The sequence below is a fragment of the Tachyglossus aculeatus genome, chromosome 3 (assembly GCF_015852505.1).
Source record: "Tachyglossus aculeatus isolate mTacAcu1 chromosome 3, mTacAcu1.pri, whole genome shotgun sequence".
Taxonomy (NCBI): domain Eukaryota; kingdom Metazoa; phylum Chordata; class Mammalia; order Monotremata; family Tachyglossidae; genus Tachyglossus; species Tachyglossus aculeatus.
Window position 1 is genome coordinate 53,557,551 of NC_052068.1, and position 24,625 is coordinate 53,582,175.

Genomic DNA, 24,625 nt, shown 5'->3' on the forward strand with positions numbered 1-24,625 from the left:
GACACCCAGACTAAGCTAACCAAACTTGTCATTGGGTTCACAAGTCTGATGGTCTGCAGTAAGAGATTGCTTCCTCCCCCACCAGTTACTGCGTTCTTCTGCACTGTGATGTTCCACTGTAGGGGTCCCCTGAGACTTGACAGCATCGAAGGTCAAGCATGAGACTTGAAGTCAGTCAATCATATTTAGTGAGAGCTTACTGAGTGCAGAGCACTACACCAAGCACTTGGGAGTGTACAATATAGCAATAAACAGACACATTCCCTGCCCACAACAAGCTTACAGTCTAGAGATAAGCTTGAAAGTCAAGCTGGAGACAACCAGCTTGAGGGTCCACCTCACACCAGCTGTTTCCTGATCTGAAATAATGCTTGAAGAGATGGCTGCAGAAAATCTCATGGGTTTTGGGGTTCTCGGCAAAATCCTGAGAAGCAGCATGACCTAGTGGATAGAGCACAGGCCTGGAAGTCAGAAGGACCTGGGTTCTAATCCTGGGTCTGCCACTTGTCTGCTGTGAAACCTTGGGCTGGTGACTTAATTCTTTATGCCTCAGTTACCTCATCTGCAAAATGGGGATTAAGACTGTGAGCCCTAAGTGTCCAACCTGATTAACTCTGTGTCTACCCCAGTGCTAAGAATAGTGCTTGGTACATAGTAACCACTTAGAAAATGTAAAAAAAAAAAAAGTTCCCTCTATGTCCTCACCACATATACCAGGCTGGATTTGTAAAGTTTTCCACTACTGTCTCCTCCCACCAGAGGTTTGTGGCAAATTCACAATTGAAAAGGATTTTTGCTCCAAGTCAACTGGAGCCTGGCTGGATAAGGACCAGTGTTGGCTCTGATGAGCATCACACAGGGATGGCAGTTACACTATGTGCTGCCCAGCCAAACAGCTGAGAAACATAAAATTCTGGAGCTCTTGTTTGAGGTATTTCTTGCTGCACTTTGGCAAATTTGGAGATTCAGAATTTTGTGTTAATATCTAAGTAAACTGCTTTCATTGTATATCCTTAATTTTGAAGAAAGTGTTCAAATGAGAAGCAACACGGCCTAGAGGATAAGGCATAGGCCTGGGAATCAGAAGGACCTGAGCTCTAATCCTGACTGAGCCACTTGTCTCCTGTGTAACCTTGGGCTAGTCATTTACTTCTCTGTGCCTCAGTTACCTCATCTGTAAAATGGGGATTAAGAGTGTGAGCCCCATGTGGGATGTTGCGTCCAACCTAACTTGTACCTATCTCAGAGCTTAGTACAGTGTCTGGCACATAATAAACGCTTGACAAATGCCATAAAAATACCACTGATTGACTGACTAAAGTAGTTTTATGAGACAACACAAAATCAGACAACTGTACAACCCTTTTCCAGAGAAATAATAGTAGTAGAAGCAGCAGCCTACATGTTGCAGTGCACTGAATTAAGTACTTGGGAAGTACATAGAAAAAAAGTGATAAGTTTCCTGCCCACAAGGAGCTTGCATTTTAATGGGGGTAGAAAAACATTAAAACATTAAAATATTCACACCTAAAATTGTCAAAATATATGAATTCAGGGGGACATACATTTATGAGTGATAAGGAGGGTTTAAATAAGCTCTTGGATGCTAGATTTGGCTGAAGGGATGTTACTTGGGGAAAGCTTGTTGGAGAAGGTGGGAAAGCTTGAATATGAAGGGAGCTGCGGCCTGTGTGAATCTACATCTCTGCCCCTGCTCTCTCCCCCTCCCTCCAGGCTCGCATCTCCTCCTGCCTTCAGGACATCTCCATCTGGATGTCTGCCAGCCACCTAAAACTCAACATGTCCAAGACTGAACTCCTTGACTTCCCTCCCAAACCCTGCCCTCTCCCTGACTTTCCCATCACTGTTGATGGCACTACCATCCTTCCCGTCTCACAAGCCCGCAACCTTGGTGTCATCCTCGACTCCGCTCTCTCGTTCACCCCTCACATCCAAGCCGTCACCAAAACCTGCCGGTCTCAGCTCCGCAACATTGCCAAGATCCGCCCTTTCTTCTCCATCAAAACCGCTACCCTGCTCGTTCAAGCTCTCATCCTACCCCGTCTGGACTACTGTATCAGCCTCCTCTCCAATCTCCCATCCTCATGTCTTTCCTCACCTCAATCCATACTTCACACCGCTGCCCGGATTGTCTGTCCAGAAACGTTCTGGGCATGTTACGCCCCTCCTCAAAAATCTCCAGTGGCTACCAATCAACCTACGCATCAGGCAGAAACTCCTCACCCTCAGCTTCAAGGCTCTCCATCACCTCGCCCCCTCCTACCTCACCTCCCTTCTCTCCTTCTACAGCCCAGCCCACACGCTCCGCTCCTCGGCCGCTAATCTCCTCACCGTGCCTCGTTCTCGCCTGTACCGCCATCGACCCCCGGCCCACGTCATCCCCCTGGCCTGGAATGCCCTCCCTCCCCACATCCGCCAAGCTAGCTCTCTTCCTCCCTTCAAGGCCCTACTGAGAGCTCACCTCCTCCAGGAGGCCTTCCCAGACTGAGCCCCCTCCTTCCTCTCCCCCTCCTCCCCCTCTCTATGCCCCCAGCCTTACCTCCTTCCCTTCCCCACAGCACCTGTATATATGTATATATGTTTGAACATATTTATTACTCTATTCATTTTACTTGTACATATCTATTCTATTTATTTTATTTTGTTAATATGTTTTGTTTTGTTCTCTGTCTCCCCCTTCTAGACTGTGAGCCCACTGTTGGGTAGGGATCGTCTCTATATGTTGCCAACTTGTACTTCCCAAGCGCTTAGTACAGTGCTCTGCACACAGTAAGAGCTCAATAAATACGACTGATTGATTGATTGCTTGATTGGGGAAGGAGGGAGTTTTAAGGCAGGGAAACAGCATAAGCAAAGGGATAGAGATAAGAGAGTCAAGAGAGAGGTACAGCTAGAAGGCTGGCCTCAGAGGAGAGAACACAGAGTTGGGGAAAGCAGAAGAGAAACAACGTAGCCTACCAGAAAAAGTACTAGCCTGGTAATCAGAGGATCTGGGTTCTAATTCCAGCTCTACCACTTGTCTGCTGTGTGACTTTGGGCAAGTCACTTAACTTCTCTATGCCTCAGTTACCTCGTTTGTAAAATGGGGATTAAGAATGTGAGCCCCAAGTGGGATATGGATTCTTCCCAACCTGATTAGCTTGTACCTACCCCATAGCTTAGTACAGTGCCAGCCATATAGTAAGTACTTTACAAATAACATTAAAAAAATAAGAAAAGAATCATAAAAAAAAATTAGAGCAGATGGAAAGGTGGGGCTAGATGATGGAAAGCCTTGAAGTGACTGCAAAAGGGGGTGAAGAAAGGGATGGGGAGCACCTCTTCTTCTGCCTCTGTGGCAAAGCCTCCAGGACTGCCATTAAGGGAGAGGCCCTGGGTCGCTGGTGGTCCATGGCCCTATAGTCCCTCACCCTGGCTCCTGGCCCTTCACCTCAGCTGCAATCACAACTTTGGGGTTGCCTTGCAGCAACTGTGCCAGCTGGAAAGCTCAATATTGGGCCTGGGAGGGAAAGTGCTGGCTGCCAAGCCAGGAATCTTCCTTTAGTGCTTTCCCTGAGCCCTAGGGCAGCTCTGGAGACTCCTTCCTTCCTCTGTGGGAGTCTGGGAAAGAGACAGGGGAGAAAAGAGAAAGTAAGACAGGAAGAGAAGGCAGGGGAGTAGGGTCTGACCCAGACCAGGTCTAGCTCTAAACTCTACCCCCTCCACTCCTGTAGAAGCCAGAGGACAAGGAGCAGATAAAATTAAGGTGTTCCTGATTCCACAATTGATCTACCCTGAACCCATTTTGGAGAGTATGTGTATAGGAGCACATACTATATTTAAAAGCAGAAATCAGATGGGAATCTCAGCTTTTAACATTTTAAGGATTGGGTGGGGTTTTTTTTGGATTGCCATTATGAATCTTTCATACTTTATTTTATAGAAATAAAAAAGCCTGTACTTAAGTCTAAAAGAATTAAAACTCTTGACTTGCAAGCCATCCTGCCTATCCTCTAAAAAAATCAATAAAATATTTATTTCTATTGAAGCCTCAACAGAAAAGTTTTGGTATGGGTTCAGAAAGTACACATGCTGCACCAAGTAGCCTGAGAGAATCACTGGCATTTATTTAGTCTCCTGGAAACACTACCCAACCTTGACTTCACTGACCTGGTCCTCTTCTGGTTCTCCTCCTCTGTTTTTCATTAATGGCATTTGTTATGTGCTAACTATGTACCAGGCACTGTACTAAGTGCTGGGGGTAGATACAGTGTAATCAAGTTGGACACAGTCCATGTCCCATGTAAGCATGTCCTCTAGACGGCAAGCTCAGTGTAGGCAGGGAATGTGTCTGTTTAATCTTATATTGAACTCTCCCAAGTGCTTAGTAAAGTGCTTTGCTCCCAGTAAGTGCTCACACAGGGAAGCAGCATGGTGTAGTGGATACAGTATCAGCCTGCGAGTCAAAAGGTCATGGATTCTAATTCTGATTTGCCACTTCCTATTGCATTCATTCATTCATTCCATTCAATAATATTTATTAAGCGCTTACTGTGTACAGAACATTATTCTAAGTGCTTGGGAAAGTACAATACGCAATAAAGAGAGACAATCCCTGCCCAGAAGAGCTTTCAGTCTAGATTGGGGAAAAAGACATCAATACAAGTAAATGGACAGCAATATAAATAAATAAAATTCAGATATATACATAAATGCAGTAGAGCGGGGAAGGGGGAAAGAGCAAAAGGAGCGAGTCGGGGGATGTGAAAGGGAGTGGGAGATGAGGAAAAGTGAGGTTTAGTCTGGGAAGCCTCTTGGAGGAGATGTGCCTTCAGTAAGGCTTTGAAGTGGGGAGAGTCTGGCGGATTTGAGGAGGGAGGGCGTTCCAGGCCACAGAAAAGATGTGGGCTAGAGGTTAACGACGAGACAGGCAAGAACAGGGCACTCTAAGAAGGTTAGCACCAGAGGAGCAAAGTGTGCAGACTAGGTTGTAGAAGGAGAGAAGCAAGGTGAGGGAGGAGGGGGCAAGATGATGGTCAGCTTTAAAGCCAATAGTGAGAAGTTTTTGTTTGGTACAGAGGTCGATAGGCACCCACTGGAGATTTTTGAGGAGAAGTGGGGTGACATGCCCTGAACGTTTCTGAAGAAAGATAATCTGGGCAGTGGACTGAAGTATGGACTGGAGTTAGGACAGGCAGAAGGTTGGGAGGTCAGAAAGGAGGCTGATGCAGTAATCTAGGTGGGATAGGATGAGTGATTGTACTAAAGTAGTGACGGTTTGGATGGAGAGGAAAGGGCTGATTTTAGCTATGTTGTAAAGGTGAGACTGACAGGATTTGGAGACGGATTGGATATGTGGGTTGAATCAGATAGCAGAGTCAAGAATAATGCCAAGATTACAGGCTTTTGAAACAGGAAGGATGGCAGTGCTGTCTCTAGTGACGGGAAAGTCCGGAGAGGACAGGGTTTGGGAGGGAAGATAAGGAGCTCTGTTTTGGACATGTTAAGTTTGAGGTAACAGGAGGGCATCTAAGTAGAGATATCTTGAAGGCAGGAGGAGTTGTGAGCTTGGAGAGAAAGAGAGAAATCAGGGGAGGAAATGTAGATTTGAGTATCATCTGCACAGAGATGGTAGTTGAAGCCGTGGAAGCGAATGAGTTCTCCAAGGGAATGAGTGTAAATGGAGAATAGAAGGGGACTGAGAACTGAACCTTGCGGGAACCCCACAGTTAGAGGGTGGGAGGGAGAGGAGGAATCTGTGAAGGAGGCTGAGAATGAATGGCCAGAAAGATAAAAGGAGAACCAGGAGAGGATAGAGTCACTGAAGTTTGGATAACTTATCCAGGAGAAGGGAGTGGTCCACAGTGTCAAAGGCAGCTGAGAGGTCGAGGAGGTTTAGGATGGAGTAGGAGCCATTGGATTTGGCAAAAAGAAGATCATTGGTGACATTTGAGAGGGCGGTTTCAGTGGAGTGAAGGGGAAGGAAGCCAGACCGGAGGGGGTCCAGGAGAGAGTTGGAGAAGAAGAATTTGAGACAGCAGGTGTAGATGACTCGCTTAAGGAGTTTGGAGAGGAAAGGTAGGAGGAAGATGGGGCAATAACTGGAGGGAGCTGTGGGATCAAGGGAGGGATTTTTTAGGATGGGGGAGATGTGGGCATGTTTGAAGGCATTGGGGAAGAAGCCATTGGAGAGCAAATGGTTGAAGATGGCTGTTAAGGAGGGAAGGAGAGAAGGGGAGATAGTTTTTATATAGTGCGAAGGAATGGGATCCAATGTGGCATGTGTAGCCTTGGACAAGTCACTTCACTTCTCTGTGCCTAAATTACCTCATCTGTAAAATGTGGATTAAGACTGTGAGACCTATGCGGGACAGGGGCTATGTCCAACCTGATTTGCTTATATCTACCATAGCATTTAGTACAGTGCCTGGGACATAGTAAGCATTTAACAAATACCATAACAATAACAATTATTATCATTACTAATAATAAACACTAATACTAAATATGATTGAATGAATATGGGTCTCACAGTCTTAATCCTCTTTTCCCAGATGAGGTAAATTGAGGCCTAACATCACACAGCAAATAAATGGCAGAGCCAGAATTACAATCTAGGTGCTTCTGAATCCCAGGCCCGTGCTCTATCTACTAAGCCACACTATTTCTCACTAAGCCACACTGCCTCCTCTCTCTCTGGCCACTCCTCCTCAGTCTCTTGTACAAGCTCCTCCTCTGCTCCTACCCTTTAATGTGGAGTACCTTAAGGTTCACTTTTGGGTCCCCTTCTATTCTCCATATTGGCCCACTCCCTTGGGGAACTCATTCACTCCAATTGCTTCAATAATAATAAATAATAATGATGGCATATGTTAAGTGCTTACTATGTGCAAAGCACTGTTCTAAGTGCTGGGGGGATACAAGGTAATCAGGTTGTCCACGTGGGGCTCACAGTCAATCCCCATTTTACAGATGAGGTAACTGAGGCCCAGAGAAGTTATGTGACTTGCCCAAAGTCACACAGCTGACAAGTGGAGGAGCCGGGATTAGAACCCATGACCTCCAACTTCCAAGCCCGGGCTCTTTCCACTGAGCCACTCTGCTTCTCTAACTACCATTTCAACTACCATTTCTATGTGGTAGGTACTCAAACAGGTCTCTTCCTCCTATCTAACCTTGCTGTTCTCCTACTACAACCAAAACTGTGCACTCCAACTCCTCTGTATCTCAATTTTATCTATTCCACCACTGCAGAGAGTAGTGGTCTACTGGATGTGAAAGGGGAGGGAGGGAGTTCCAGGAAGGAGAGAGAATGTGAGCCAGAGGTCAGGGGCAAGAGATACAAGAACAAGGCAAAGTAAATAGATTAGCTTGAGAAGAACAAAATGGGTGAGCTGAGGTGCACTGGTAGAAGAAGTCAGAGAAGCAGGAGGGAACTGATTGAGGGGCTTTAAGACTACCAGAATCAAGACATATGATCATTGACCTTCACTGATTTACAATCTAATGTTGCAGAAAGACAAAATGGATTTACTAAGAACAACAACACAATAGGGATTAGTACAAGTATATTAGGATGAAATAACTGAATAAATGATTGTATGTTCAAATGAAAATATACATAGGTACATAGATGCTAAAGACTGGTATGACTGGGTGGTTGTGACTAATTAAGGACCTGCTGGTCTGGCTCAGATCCAAGAGGAACAGCTAATCAATCAATCAGTCAATTAATCTACAATATTTACTACACACTCACTAAATGCAAAGCACTTGGGATAATACAATAGAGACAGACAGTCACCATGATCCATGTCCTTAAAGGGATTACGGTATAATGATGATCGTATTTGTTAAGCACTTACTATGTGCCAAGCACTGTTCTAAGTGCTGGGGTAGATATAAGGTAATCAGGCTGTCCCACGTGGGGCTCACAATCTTAATCCCCATTTTACAGATGAGGTAACTGAGGCACAGAGAAGTTAAGTGACTTGTCCAAAATCACAGAGCTGAAAAGTGCCAGAGCTGGAATTAGAACACAAGACCTGTGACTCCCAAGCCCAGGCTCTTCCTGCTAAACCACACTGCTTCTCTAGATACAGTATGAATCTAAGCAATCTAATTTGTGCTCCAGCTCAAATTTGCACAGGTGACTCAACCCCATTTAGTTCATACCTAGCCCAAACTGAAGGAAAATATTAACTCTCAGAAACCCAATGAAAAATCATCCCTAATTGTTACTCCATAGCTGGCGCCCAGGAATTAACGCAAATGAGCTACCGCACAGACCTCATAAGTTGTGGTCATCGTAGGTTTGTATGATACATGGTTAGCCCTTCGTAGTTCCTTTATAGTTTCAGCTGGCATGGATTTGGAAAATCCCAAACCACTCCAGGTATTTGTTGGTGTTCTCACTTCTGTAACCACTGGTTTTTTTAACATAGCTGCGGAAAACAAAGAAAGCTAATAGAAAGCAATTCTTTCTCAAATAAAACAGATTTATGGTGTAAGATATCCTGTCAGTTATTAAAATCTGAGTTCTACGAGGTATTCAGATTCAATGTGTCATTCTCAAAATTGGGAAAATAACACTCTCGATACATCCAAGGAGCTTAGAGTAAAAGGAATCCATTTCCTTGGGTCACAACGGGCCACAAACAGCACAGTATACTTAATGTCTTCAAAAATGAGTGCAAAGGCACTCATTTTATGAGACATAAAAACTACTAATCACAAATTTGGTTAATAACACCCCCACCCCTCCCACCCAGCACATACCTTTGGTTGCTAAGAGCTTCTTTTGTTCATAGTCAAATGCCTAAAATAAAAGAGATATAAAAGATATCTTAATTGCTACTCAAAAAAAATGGCATGCCAACAACCCACAGTATGAAAACAAAAGTTTTGACTGCAATTTATAAATTTGCCTGGAACAAATGCTTAATCTTGCAAAATAATGGCACAGCAATTTAATGAATGTCTAAACATTTACTCAACACTAGTTAATAAGGATGAAAAATCAATCTTTCTGAGTTTCACATGGTGAGAGTATTCGAGAAACAAATCAATGCAGTAAATCTTTGATATTTCAATTTTATTTTCCTTGTCTTAAAAAATCTAATTATCATGATTTAACAAATAAGTTTTGAAAAACTCAAAACAATGATAGCTATGCTAAAATATATCTTTACTACAATATTCCTGAAATAATGCATTTTCAAGTGAGTTTCTTCTCATTCATCTTAAAAATAAGTAATTTAAATAAATCCTCTCTTTTGAGCACAACAGGATTGGGTATGCTCTCTTTGACATAAATGCCAAAAAGTACTAACTATTGCATTTTTCACTAAGATGACTAAGAGAATCATAGTGACTTGCTTCCATTTCCAATAGCACCATTCATGAATACCTTGAATTTCCAATTTACTTTCCAAGTCAGGAAAATCCTTATTATCATCCTCTAGATTGTAAGCTCCTTGTGGGCAGGGAATGTATCTGCTAATTCTGTTGCATTGTACTCTTCCAAGCGCCTAGTACAGTTCTCTGCACAGTGTTCAATAAGTACTATTGACGGGTTGATCAACTCTTGATTATTCAAGAGCTGAAAATATGCGCTAAGGGACTTCAGTATTTTGAAGGATACTTGTATTTCAACATCCAAGTACTAAACACGCAACCACAATTTTTTAACATAATTTATTTAATATATCAAAATAGATTCCATGTCAAATTGCTAAAAGCCTAAACCACTGAACATACCAATTCAGGTAATCCACCCAGATCCCAAAACCATAATATATATGTAAAATAGGTATAGACATCTATGTCTATTCATTTTAAACCTACACTTTCCTACATCGTTAACTTCTTTATTCTAATAATAATGATAACAACTGTGGTATTTGTTAAGTGCTTAACATGTGCCAGGCACTGTACTAAGTGCTGGGGTGGATAGAAGCAAAACGGGTTGGACACAGGTAGGAAATTATTTGAATCTTATCAAAGACCAATGTAGGAAAAGAGATGGGAAGAAACTGAGTTGGAAGGAAAGGGGAAACAGAAAAGATTTTTTTCAAATGCTGCACTTTAATTCAATTTACTTTGTTTCTTCTAATGAGGAAAGGCCTATTTATTTTTAGTACCTCATCTTGCATATTCTCACACTAACATGGAGTTACAACTGAAATGAAGTTGCAAAATGAAATACTAGAAATTCAATTTATCTGACCTATAAACAACTGATTTGATTTAGATCCAACTTAATGAACCTTACTCAGTTGTAAGTGAATTAAAAGTTTCACAAAGTTCAGTAGCCATAATAATATAATAATAGTGAGGGTATTTATTAAACATACCAAAGCCTGTGCTAAACACTGGGTTAGATACAATCAATCAATAGTATTTATCGAACACTTGCTGTGTGCAGGGCACTATATTAAACACTCGGGATAATCCAGTGCAACAGAGTTGCACACAAGGAGTTTACAGTCTTGATGGGGAGATGGACATTAAAATTACATGCATTACAGGTATGTACTTGAGTGCTGTGGGGCTGAGGGTGGGGTCACTATCAAGTGCTTAAAGGGTACAGATCCAAGGGCACAAGTGATGTGGAGGGAGGGAGACTGGGGAAATGAGAGCTTAGTCAGGGAAGGCCTCTTGGAGAACATTTGATTTAAATAAGGCTTTGAAGGTAGGGGTAGGGCTTTAAAGGTGGGGTGTCAGATATGAAAGGGGAGGGAGTTCCAGGCCAGAATGAGGACAGGACAAAGAGGTTGGTGGCGATATAGACAAGATAGCGATACAGTGAGTAGGTGAGAACAGCAAAATGTATGGACTGGGTTTTAGGCAGAAATAAGTGAGGTGAGGTAAGGTAGGAGAGGAAGGGCTGTTGAGTGCCTTAAAGCCAGTGGGAAAGAGATTCTGTCTGATGTCGAGGTGGATGGGTAACCATTGGAGGATTTTGAAGAGTGGGGAGATGTGGACTGAGCATTTTTCTAGAAAAGTGATTCAGGCAGTAGAGTGAAGGACTGGAGTGGGAGAGCCAGGAATTTGTGAGGTCAGTGAGGAGGCTGACACAGTAGTCCAAGAGAAACATGGTAAGTGATTAGATTAGGATGGTAATAATAATAATAATAATAATAATAATAATGACATTTGTTAAGCACTTACTACATGCAAAGCACTGTTCTAAGCGCTGGGGAGGATACAAGGTGACCAGGTTGTCCCACGTGGGGCTCACAGTCTTCATCCCCATTTTACAGATAAGGTAACTGAGGCTCAGAGAAGTTAAGTGACTTGTCCAAAGTCACACAGCTGACAATTGGCAGAGCTGGGATTTGAACCCATGACCTCTGACTCCAAAGCCCGTGCTCTTTCCACTGAGAACAAGCTGCTTCTCTTAGGCTCTTCTCTTAAGCAGAGGTGGTAGCATTGGATGGAGAAGAAAGGGATGATTTTAATGATCTTGTGAAAGTAAAACCAACAGGATTTGGTGACAGATTTAATATATATGAGTTGAATGAAAGAGAAGTCAAGGATAATGCCAAGGTTACAGGTTTGTGAGAGAGAAGATGGTGTTGTGATGCTGAAGGACAGGGGGTGGTCAGGGTTTGGTAAAATGAGGAGTTCTGTTTTAGACATTTGTAAGTTTGAGGTGTTGGTGGGGCATCCAAACAGAGATATCCTGAAGGCAGGAGGAAATTCAAGACTCTAGGAAAGGAGAGAAGTCAGGACTGATGAAGTGAGATACAAGATAATAATGTCAGGCACAGTGCCTGCCTCAAATGAGCTCACATTCAAGGAGTTGGATGAGAACAGGTATCATATACCTTTTTCACAAATGTAGTAACTGAGGCAAAGAATGGTTAAGTGGCTTGTCCAAGATCACACAGCAGGCCAGCAGCAGGGCTGGGATTAGAATCTGCATCCACAGATTACAAGGCTTTTTTACTTAAATGAAATTTAGAAGATATATGCAGTTATGTGTTGGGTTGGCATTGGACATTTGACATCCTAGGCAAGTAGGAAACAGGAGCTGAGGCACAGACCGTATTTAGAGCACAAGATAGGAAGAGAAAAGAGGCATTCCTAGACAGAGGAGCAGAGTGGCCTTCTCTGTGCCTCAGTTATCTCGTCTGTAAAATGGGAATTAAGACTGTGAGCCCCACATGGGACATGGACTGCGTCCACCTAATCAGCTTGTCTCTACTCCAGTGCTTAGTACATTGCCTGGCACATAGTAAACACTTCAGAAACACTATTAAAAAACAGAAACCAAATAGTACCCCACATAATTGCCCCATTTGTCTATATACTGGCCCCAGCCCTGGAAATCTAGAATACAATGGAGGCCTGCTTAAATGGTTCAAAAATAAAGGCTTTTGAACATTGGGAAAGTGTTCATGACTTTCTGCTCCCACTCCATCCATGGTTAGCAGCTTATTGCAAAATATGAAATAAAACATGGAAACACAAATCAATTTGTGCAGTACCCCCAAATTCTTATAAAATATGGCAAATCAAGTGGTCATGCATCGTAGGATTTGTCCTTATTAAGCTTTTGGTTCAAAATACTAGCCAACTATAAATCAGTAATTCTTTATACTTACTAGGAGAATTACTTCTCCTGATTATTAGGAGAAACAGCATGGCTCAGTGGAAAGAGCACGGGTTTTGGAGTCAGAGGTCATGGGTTCAAATCCCGGCTCTGCCAATTGTCAGCTGTGTGACTTTGCGCAAGTCACTTGACTTCTCTGTGCCTCAGTTACCTCATCTGTAGAATGGGGATTAGGACTGTGAGCCCCCCGTGGGACAACCTGATCACCTTGTAACCACCCCAGAGCTTAGAACAGTGCTTTGCACATAGTAAGCGCTTAATAAATGCCATTATTATTATTGTTATAAACTTTCTGTGAGAGAAACTAAGCTCCTCATTAAAAATGGAAAACAGAAAAACTATTATTAAAAAAGGAAAGTTAGCATTTGTCTAAGGCTAACTGGAGTCAGATATAGGCCCAGGTTTGGCCAGACTCTGGGTTCCTCTCTTCAGCTTATTAACCATGCTGCCCCTCACTATTACTTCATATAAACCAAAGAGAACTGATTAATGATTTGCTAGCTGGAATCAATCAATGGTATTTATTGAACATTTACTATATGCAGAGAACTGTATGAAGCACTTGGAAAGTACAATATAACAGAGTTGGTAGACATATTCCCTTCCCACCAGGAGCATAGACGGAGAAAACACATAAAAATAACTTATGGATATGCACATAAGTGCCGTGGGGCTGAGGATGGGGAGGGGTGAATCAAGAGTACGAATACAAGTACAAGGATGATGCAGAAAGGAGCATCACAACATCTGTCAGTTCTACCTTCCTAACATCACTAAAATCTGCTCCTCCTCCTCCATCCAAACTGCTACCACGTTAATGCAAGCTCTTATCCCATTCCACCTTGATCACTGTATCAGCCTCCTTGCTGACCTCCCTATCTCCTGTCTCTCCCCACTCCAGTCCATGCTCCACTCTATTGCCTGGATCATTTTCATACAAAAACGTTCACACTATGTTTCCCCCGTCCTCTAGAAACTCCAGTGGTTGTCCAATGAGGAAATCATTGGTGACTTTGGAGACAGTGCTTGGCACACTTTAAGTTATCGCCCTATCTCCCTCCTGCCATTCCTTTCCAAACTCCTTGAACGAGCCGTCTACACACGCTGCCTCGAATTCCTCAATTCCTCTCCTCGACCCCCTCCAATCTGGCTTCCGTCCCCTACATTCCACGGAAACTGCCCTCTCAAAGGGAAGAAGGGAGAGCAAGTGTTTTTAGAAGGTAAGAGGAAATGAGTTCAGAGGCAAAGGAAGAGGGACTGGATAACCAAAGCAGGCAGGAGAAGCAGAGTGGCCTAATGGATGGAGCATGAGCCTGGGAGTCAGAAGATCATGGGTTCTAATCCCAGCTTTCCCACTTGTCTGCTGTATGAACTTGGTCAAGTCACTTCACTTCTCTGTGCCTGAGTAACCTCATCTGTAAAATGGAGATTAAGATTAGGAGCTCCATGTGGGACATGGATTGTGACCAACCTGATTATCTTGTATCTATCCCAGTGCTTAGTACAGTGCCTGGCACATCGTAAGCACTTAACAAATACTGTTAAAGAGAGGGATGGGGGTGGGTGGGGTGGGGGGGGAGAAACAATGTTGTTGAGTGGAAGAAAGAGCAGAGTTGTAGCAGGCGAGGGTGCATTTTAGGTGGTGGAAGTCGATTTAGTGCCTTCATATAAGTCCTTTTTCAAAAGCTTCCAGTGCTTTACAGGCATTACGACTGTTTAGGGGCTGAAATGTTGTTGCCATGGATAAAACATAATTATTTTCCTGTTTACCCTCCTTAGTTATCATTTTCTCAAACTTCTTACAATCTGCTCAGCTGCTCTGCACTTAAGATCTTGAAATTTATCTAACATTTCCAAAGCATTACCGTGAGGATTTCCCCACACCATATCTGCCTCATCAACATTCTGAAAACTTGAAAACTTCGCTTTTTCTTGTACCGACAAGAACTGGTGGTAAAATTCCACCTTTACTAGTATCACCATGATACTTTTCTCAGGCTGTGCAACTATAACTTCTACAAGAAGCAAAATCAATGAGCAGCCGCCGAAGTGTGTAGTGTGCCATCACGGCAGCCTCTATCTGGAGCAATACAACAGGCTAGGTACCTGCATGTTGACATATGACGTCCGTGGAGCCAGGCGTACCCTTTCCGAGTTTTGTTGAGCTGCCGCTGCCCTCTCTGCTGCACGTTCACTCCCTGGAGCCTTTTTATCGGCCAGAGGACTTTCTGCTGCACTGAGGTCAGAGTCTGAGAGCAGCCTGTCCGTGGTGCTGCCAAATAAAGAGGGTGAGAATTCAGTGCCAAAACAGGACCTGGCATTTGGACAGGGGGAGGTTTCCTCTTATTCAAGACCAGGCTCGCAGGGTACAGTCCCCTCAAATGGGGGAAAGTGCAAATGATGCAAGAACAATAAATAATAATTAATAATTATGGTATTTGTTAAGTGCTTACTTCGTGCCAGGCACTGTATTAAGCACTGGGGTGGATACAAGCAAATTGTGTTGGACACAGTCCTTGTTCCACGTGGAGCTTACAGTCTTGATCCCCATTTTACAGATGAGGCAACTGAGGCACAGATAAGTGAAAGAAAAGGAGCAGGCATACCTGATCCCTCTCCACCTCAATCAATCAATCTGGTATTAATCAAGTGCTTACTGCGTGCCGAACACTGGACTAAATGCTTAAGAAAGTACAATAAACAGAATTCCCTACCCACAACGAATTTACAGACTTCTGGGAGAGGCAGACAGGTGAATATATTACATCTCTCAATCGATCAATCATATTTATTGAGCATTTACTGCATGGAGAGCACTGTACTGATAAACACTTAGAAGGGTACAATATAACAGAGTTCGGAGGTGAGCCCACAACAAGCTGCCTTGTTAGTGACTGTTTGTGATCCTGTAAACAACGACAGGGAAGAGACTCATGAAGGCGCTGATGGGCTCTACTTGATGGCAGGTGATTGTGGGCCTATGGGGGCAGAGCATGGAGGGAGGCATGGCTTTCTCTCCCTGTTTTACCCAGTAACAGGTCTTGAGCAATCAATGACTGCCATGTAGAGCCACAGCAGCAACGCTTAAGGCAGATAAAAGGTGGTTGTTTCGAATGGCGAGGGGGCATGCAGAACAGAAAGCACACTGAGACACACAGAAAGTAAGGGGCACATGGAAGGCAGCACTGAAGCACAAGCAGTCAGAGGAGGAGCAAGAAGGAAGCACACTGAGAGCAACATTTGGGAGCAGCAGATGGCAGCAGCCCCTGGAAGGAGAAAAAAGAAGCATTGGCAGAACGGGCTCCTTTGACCACAGACTGGTATTGGACCCTTGGTGGAATGGAGTGAGTGTATGTATGTGTCACTCCCTTGCATGCTGATAAAATTAAGTAAAAAACTTTCCACAGTAACCTTGTGATCAGAGGTGTGGTTTGACTTTACTATGTGTCAGTGAGGCTCCCCTGATCCAGGAAGGTCCTGGTTGGTATGAACCGGGGGCTCGTGACAAGTTAGTAGACACATTCCCTACCCACAGTGAGTTTTCAGTCTACGTATGTAAGTGTTGAGGGGCTGAAGGGAGAGTGAATACCAAGTTCTTAAAGGGAAAGTGGGAAGCAGCGTGGCTCAGGGGAAGCAGCGTGGCTCAGTGGAAAAAGACAGGGCTTTGGAGTCAGAGGTCGTGGGTTTGAATCCCGGCTCCACCACAAGTCTGCTGTGTGACCTTGGGCAAGTCACTTAACTTCTCTGAGCCTCAGTTACCTCATCTGTAAAAATGGGGATTAAGACTGTGAGCCCTACGTGGACAACTTGATCACATTGTATTCCCCCCAGTGCTTAGAACAGTGCACGTAGTAAGAGCTTAACAAATGCCATGATTATTATAAGTGCATAAGGAACACAGACGAGAGAGGCAGTAAAGAAAATGAAGGCTTAGTCGGGGAAGGCCTCGTGAAAGAGATGTAAGGCCTCTTGGAAGAAATGTCATTAATAATGAGGCTTTGAACATGGAGAGAGTGGAGGTCTGTTGGAATATGAAGGGAGAGGAAGTTTCAAGTCAGAGGGAAGATATAGGTAGGGGTCAGTGAGTAGACAAGTTCGAGATACAATGGCTTGCGTTAGAAGAATGGAGTGTGTGAGCTTGGTTGTAGTACAAAATCAGTGAGGTAAAATATGAGGGGTCAAGCTGATCAAGTGATTTAAAGCCACTGGTAAGGAGTTTCTGCTTGATGCTGAGGTAGATAGGCAACCACTGGAGGTTTGTGAGGGTTGGGGAAGATGTGGACTTAACTTTTTTTTGAAAAATGATTTGAGCAGCAGAGTAAAGTATGGACTGGAGTTAGGAGAGACAGGAATTAGGGAGGTCAGCAAGGAGGTTATGCAGTAGTCAAGGCAAGATCAAGTCCCAAGATCAGCATGGTAGCACTTGGGATGGAAAGGAAAGGGTGGATTTTAGTGACATTGTGAAGGTTGAATCAACAGGATCTGATGACAGATTTACTACGTGGGTTCATTCATTCGATCGCATTTATTGAGCACTTACTGTGTGCAATGGCTGTACTAAGCGCTTAAGTGGGTTGAATGAAAGAGTGTATGATAAGGCCAAAGTTATGGGTTTGTGAAACAGGGAGGATGGTAGTGCTCAGGGGGAGGACAGTCTAGGTGGCAAGTTGAAGAGCTCTGTTTTGGACAGACCTCCCCTCCATAGCTCTGTTCTCTGGACCTCTATGCCATACTGGTCAAAGGGAGGAAGCAGTCTTCTTGTCTTTTTCACCACAGACCCCTCACCCACATCCTCCCTCCAGCCTGGAACTTCCTCTCACTTTACATCCAACAGATCATCACTCTTCCCATCTTCAAAGCTCTACTAAAATGACATCTCCCTCCAAGAGGTTTCCCCTGACCAACCTCTCACTCTGATGTGCATCACCTAGGCACTTGAGTCAGTACTCCTTAAGTATTTTGATATCCCCAGCCCCACCACACTTATGGACAGACAAATACTTATACTTTCATTTTTTTTTTACCAGCACTTGGTACTGGTCAAGTGCTTACTATGTGCCAAGCACTAAGCACGTGGGTAGATACAAGATAATCAGTTTGGACATAATCCCTGTCTTAATCCACAGTTTTACAGATAAGGAAACTGAAGCACAGAGAAGTGAAGTGACTTGCTCAAGGTCACACAGCAGACAAGTGGTTGAGCGGGATTGGAACACACATCCTTCTGACTCCCAACTAGGCTATGTTGCTTCTAGATCTTTCCACTATCTGTATTTTATTTTAATGCGTGTCTCTCCCACCAGACCGCAAACTCCTTGTGGGCAGGGGTCTTGTCTACCAATGCTATTGTATTGTACTCTCCAAAGCCATTAGATGTTCTGCACACAGTAAGTGCTCAATAAATGCCACCAATTGACTGTTTGAAGAGGTGAGGAGGATAGTGTCACAGGCTTAAAGTAAGAATTACAATAAGGTTGCAAAACCCACAGTGGGCAAGCAGAGACTAAAACTGAATTAATTTCCAAAGCACAGCTTTCTAGGCCTCAGTGTGGAGTAAACATGGTTTACATATGAGCCAAGGAAACATCGTGGATACTAGACAGGAAGCAGGAATGTAAACAAGAAAGCTTCAAGATTCATTAAGAACCATTCCTTTAACATAAAAGACTTGATTCTCCATGATGATCTGGGAAAGAAAGGAAAACTGTGACAAAACAACCAGTTACAGAAATTCAAATCACATTACACAATTTCATTTGCTACACTGAATATTTAGGATGATTAATGCTAGAAAAAGAGCAAAAGCCTCACAGTGGATTAGAGAAATTTCTTTAGAAATGAGTCACCAAGGATTAGAGAATAAAACTGGGGAAAAAGAACTATCAGCAAAAACATAAATCTGCAGGAACAAATAGGCCTAAATAACTGCTATATCCTAGAGAAAGTCAGAAACATGAACCCCTACTGCATTTGAGTTTACTACCAATAAAACTATCCCTGAAAACCAAAAACTCGAACCTCCATTTCTTTCAACAATTCAAAGGCACTTTGTTCATTTTCAATTAGTGAAAGTAGAAGTGGAATCAGTTTTCGCCTCTTCAGTCTGTTAGGTACCATCTTTGCAATCGCTCAGGACCATTTTGGATACTCCCGATTGTGTCCAATATCCCCAAATGATTGAGAAGGGTCACCCTTTCCTCTCCATCCAAACCGCTACCCTGCTCATTCAAGCTCTCATCCTATCCCGTCTGGATTACTGTATCAGCCTCCTCTCCGATCTCCCATCCTCCTGTCTCTCCCCACTTCAATCCATACTTCACACCGCTGCCCAGATTGTCTTTGTCCAGAAATGCTCTGGGCATGTTACTCTCCTCCTCAAAAATCTCCAGTGGCTACCAATCAACCTACACATCAGGCAAAAACCCCTCACCCTCGGCTTCAAGGCTCTCCATCACCTCACCCCCTCCTACCTCACCGCCCTTCTCTCCTTCTACAGCCCAGCCCGCACCCTCCGCTCCTCTGCTGCTAATCTCGTCACCGTGCCTCGTTCTCGCCTGTCCCGCTGCCGACCCCTGGCCCAAGTCATCCCCCTGGCCTGAATGCCCTCCCTCCGCACATCCGCCAAGCTAGCTCTCTTCCTCCCTCCAAGGCCCTACTGAGAGATCACCTCCTCCAGGACGCCTTCCCAGACTGAGCCCCCTCCTTACTCTCCCCATCCCCACAGCACCTGTATATATGTTTGCACATATTTTTTACTCTATTTATTTTATTTGTACATATTTATTCTAATTATTTTATTTTGTTAATATGTTTTGTTTTGTTCTCTGTCTCCCCCTTCTAGACTGTGAGCCCACTGTTGGGTAGGGACTGTCTCTATATGTTGCCAACTTGTACTTCCCAAGTGCTTAGTACAGTGCTCTGCACACAGTAACTGCTCAATAAATACGATTGAATGAATGAATGAATGAATGAATAAATGGGAGGTGGGCTCCGTTGATTGGAAAATGCTGAGAAATCCTGCATTGTCTTTTAGGAAGGCAAGGTAACATCAGGATTTGTGGGAAAGAACTAAATGTGTAACTCCACAAATACCCTTCACATGTAGTTTGCTTGGCACTGAGGGTTAGATTTGCTCCATGTGGATTAGACAGATAGATCAAATTCAATCAGTTAGAAATCTAAGGAAGTACTTATACCCAGAAACATACTGTAAATGAGAGTTTTTGGTGCCTTGCAATAATTCCACTGTTTGCCTCTTGGAACAGGAGACCTTGGAAGAGCTCATCATCTGCTTGAGCTCGCTGGTGCTGGCTGAATGGGAGGGGCTCCGAGGCATGCCCACTTCTACAAAAGCGTCATTACAACCTACAAGCCAAATGGAAAGGAGACAGACAGTTAATGCGACATGGTAGAGCTATAAAAATATTAACGAAAAGGCCACCCTTAAACACCCAGAAGTTGAACAGTGACTCTGATCAGGACCAATCTATCAATCAATTGTATTTAAGGAGACACTTACTGTGTGCAGAGCACTGTACTAAGAGCTTGGGATAGTACAATATAACAGAGCTGGTACACACCTTCCCTGCCCACAACAAGCTTACAGTCCAGAGGTGAAGCCAGACATTAATATTCTTCCTTCTTTCAAAGGCTTATTGAAGGCATATTTCCTCCAAGAGGCCTTCCCTAAGCCCCCCTTTCCTCTTTTCTCACTCCCTTTGTTCTTCCCCACTTCCAGCCCCACAGAACCTATGTACATATCTGTCATTTATTTATTTATACTAATGTCTGTCTGCCCTCCTCTAGACTATAAGCTAGTTGTGGGTAGGGAAGGTGTCTGTTTCTTGTATTGTACTCTCACAAACGCTTAGTACTATTCTCTGCACACAGCAAGCGCTCAAAAAATATGATTGAATGAATGTAAATAAATTGAAGACATAATAAATAAATTATATATACAACAAATAAATTATGGATATAACAAATTACGGACATAACAAATAAATTATGGATGGGACACCATCACCTTTCCTCCAACACTCTGTGATTACACTTTTGGAGCTAGGACATTTATTAGCCAAGGAATTCTATAAACAACATTACCACTGGCAACAAAGAAAAACAGAGTCGAGCAGATCAACCCTCTAACTGAGGCACAGTGAAATTAAGTGACTTGCCCAAGGTCCCACAGCAGACAAGCAGCAGAGCCATGATTAGAACTCATGTCCTTCTGACTCTCAGGCCTTTGCTCTACCCACTAGGCTGTGTTCCTTTCATCTTATCTATCCCAGCATTTAAAACAGGGTTTGACACAGAGTAAGTGCTTAACAAATAATGAAGTTAGTATTAGTATCTTGTATTTACCTCAGAAGTTTCTGGCACATAGTAAGCACTTAACAAATACCATTAAAAAAAAACCCCAAAACAAAACAAAAAACCAGAACTAGCAATAATCGTGGTATTTGTTAAGTGCTTACTATGTGCTGGGTACTGTATTAAGCACTGGGGTAGATACAGGTAAATCAGGTTAGACACAGTCCTTGTCCCATGTGGGGCTCACAGTTTCAATCCCCATTTTACAGAAGAGGTAACTGAGGCCCAGTGAAGTGATTCCCCAAGGTCAAATAGCAAACAAGTGGTGGAGCCTGGATTAAAACCCATGACCTTCCAGTCCCATGCTCTATCCACTAAATCATAACTATTGCACAGCCCTACTTTATTCCAATGGAGATGGGGAAAGGCTAAGGTGAAACCTTCCACTCTGAAACAAAGGAGATCAGACGCCATCTATCTCCACTGGGAACAGACTAAGAGGACATAGGTTTACACTGTAGTTGGAGAGACATCAAGGGAAGGATTTCCTGCTAGGGAAAATTGCTATTTGGTTTGGAACTCTATGGATGTCTCTTAAAGGGAATCAATGTTTATCCAGGAAGCTTTCCCTAATTTCTTATGCCGTGCATCACCTATGCACTTGATATCCCATATCCCCTAAATACCTGAATACTCATTCCACCCCCATCTCCACAGCATTTATGGACATATCCTGATATTCCGTTGCTTCCCTTACATGCATTTTACTTTAATGTCGGTCTCCTTCACTACAGAGTATGGTGATCTGCACACAGTAAGTGCTCAATAAATACAATTGAATGAATGAATGAATAAACAGTAAGCTCCTATGGGCAGAGATCTTGTTCATTTACCCTTTTGTACTCTTCAATCAATTACTTAATGGTATTTATTGAGTGCTTACTGTGTGCTGAGAACTGTACTAAGCGCTTGGGAGATTACATAGACACATTCCCTGCCCACAGGGAGCCTACAGTCTAGAGGAGGAGACAGACATTAATATAAGTAAATACAACATAAGTAATGTACTTAAGGACTGTGAGGCTGAGGGTGGGGTGAATAACAAGTGCTTAAAGCTATTCCAAATGCTTAGTACAATGTTTCACACATAGTGCCCAGTAAATGTCACTGACTGACTCATGTGCTGTGCCTGAAGGCAGAGGTATGGTCAAGCAACCCCTCAAAATGCTTTTAATCCTTGGATTCTAAGAGTTTTGGCTTTTCAGATTGCTAATTTGATATCCTTCAGTGAAACCTTTTATTTGGAATTTATATTGTGGTATTTGCTAAGCAGGTACTATGTGCCACGCACTGTACTAAGCCCTGGGGGAAGATACAAGACAATCAAGGTCCCACATGGGGTTCAAGGTCTATCAAATTGTATAAAATATTTTTACTAAGTTACTTGGCTGGTGTTATGGCAGCAACATTGTTCTCCCAGACTGTTAATTCATATTCCATTTTTCAGTTCAACATTTTGGAAGATTTTGTTTGTCTCCATTACTATGGTCAGGATCCATAAAAAATGTTTCCAAAACATTTTTGACTATATTCCAGTGTTTCCCTTTTGTTACTTTCTTTCTAAAGATCATGGCTAGGAAAATAGGGAAAATTTACTGACACTTGCAAAAAGTGGTTGGCCTCTCCCCTAATATCCATTTACCCCTTTTCCATTTCTTGTCTGCTCAGTTTCTTCTTGCTTTTCTCAGCTGCTTTGAAACTGCCCCGCCTAACCTTTCTGGGGTGCTCTGAATCCCTTCACTTCTCTTCTTCTCCCCACTTTTCTCTGATGATCTGTTTGTTTCAGTAATGTCTGAGGCGGCACATTCTGATTTGATTTTCTTCCCTAATCCCCAAACATTTCTTCCATTGCCAATACACACTCATTTGACATGTCCATTCATTCATTCATTTATTCATTCAATCAATCGTATTTATTGAGTGCTTACTGTGTGCAGAGCACTGTACTAAGCACTTGGGAGAGTACAGTAAAACAATAAATGACACATTCCCTGCCCTCAATGAGCTCACAGTCCGGGGGTGGCGCAAACATTAATACACATAAATATATAACTTACAGATATATACATAAGTGCTGTGGGGCTGGGATAGAGGTTTGCCGGTATCAGTCACGCAGACTATTGCAGTCAAATTCACTTCCAGTTATCAGTTATTGCCTATCTTTTCAGTATCTTCTTCATACTAAGATTTTTAAAAATTACCTTCAGGTGTATTCGACTTGGTGGACACTTGTTCAGAACTACTTGTCTGTAGAGAAGGATCACCATGGTTCGCACTCAATACTTTATCTCCAAGAGCTGAGGTTGATAATGTACCATATTTCAGATTTGGAGGCTGAAACAGTTATAAACAAAATCGGTGGAATAATTTTACTCAGATGTTCCCGATTTTACATCCGTAAAAGCTTCTATTAGAAGGGGAAAGGTAACTACTAAAACTTAGTACTAGACACAAGTCATGTCGACAAAGCAAAGTAAAAATTACCTGTACATGTCCATTTAAACAAGATGAGACTGTTTGGCCTTCTGACTGCAAACCACTGACGTGGACTTCAACAGGAGTTAAACCAGGAGGAGGAGAAGGAGTTGTCTGACTATAATTAGGGACTCCAGATAACAAAATGCTAGTTAATGTGGCCTGGGCTGTAGATGGTATCATAAGGTGTGGTATGGAGGAGAAGCCTACAAAACCAATAAATTTGCATTGATAAGAAATCAGAGCAAGAACACATCTTCAGGATCAGAAGGTTTATGCTGTCTTGAAGCAGACAAATTGTTAACATATTAATGGTGTACCTCCCAACTTGGGAGATTTACAAATTTAGAAGGCTGCTAGAGTTAAAATAATTTTATATTTTACTTTTACTATCAGCTATACGAAGTAAATTATGTTTTTCTTTATTTCATAGAAAATTTAGTTTTCAGAAGAAATCCTGTCGAGATCTTCAAATTTCAGAATCATCAAAAAGGTCATGGAGGAGGTAGAGGAGGTCGTGGCAGCGGTGGGAAATGAAGGGGATTCAAGCTGGTTTTATATTCAGCTGTGCAACACCATGCTTCCTGTTATTCACCAGATGAGGCGGTTGTATGTGTGGGGAAATGGGATGAGAGAAATTGGGCTAATCCAGACCCCAAATAGTAGTGAGGACAGTGAGAAGCTGATGGGGGGATCAAAGCCTGCACTGTGCTAGAATCAATCATATTTCTAGACTGTGAGCTCTATGTTGGGTAGGGACCGTCTCTATACGTTGCCGACTTGTACTTCCCAAATGCTTAGTACAGTGCTCTGGACACAGTAAGTGCTCAATATGATTGAATGAATGAATGAATGAATTTATTGAGCTCTGTGTATAGAGCACTGCACTAAGTGTTTCGGAGAGTACAATACAGAGAGTTAGTAGACATATTCCCTGATCACAAGGACATTACAGTCTAGAGAGAGTGACAGACTTTAATATGAATGAATTACAGATATGTACACAAGTGCTGTGGGGCTGAGAATGGGGTGACTAAGCAGCATGAAGCAGTGTGGCTTAGTGGCAAGAGCACGGGTTTGGGAGTCAGAGGGTGTGGGTTCTAATCTCGGGTCCGCCACTTGTCTGCTGTGTGACCTTGGGAAAGCCACTTAACTTCT

General features: G+C 43.1%; 1 protein-coding gene across 2 annotated transcripts in view; it reads right to left on the minus strand.

Annotated features, from left to right (window-relative positions):
• BICC1 (BicC family RNA binding protein 1) overlaps positions 1-24,625 on the minus strand; it is a 313,234-nt gene that overhangs the window by 20,090 nt on the left and 268,519 nt on the right. For both annotated transcript variants that reach the window (XM_038744153.1, XM_038744154.1), the window contains exons 12-17: positions 23,477-23,673; positions 23,194-23,326; positions 19,828-19,984; positions 14,726-14,891; positions 8,779-8,818; positions 8,290-8,444 (exon numbers count right to left, since the gene is read on the minus strand). In XM_038744153.1, the coding sequence (XP_038600081.1) occupies positions 8,290-8,444; positions 8,779-8,818; positions 14,726-14,891; positions 19,828-19,984; positions 23,194-23,326; positions 23,477-23,673 (848 nt within the window). The remainder of the gene's footprint in view (positions 1-8,289; positions 8,445-8,778; positions 8,819-14,725; positions 14,892-19,827; positions 19,985-23,193; positions 23,327-23,476; positions 23,674-24,625) is intronic.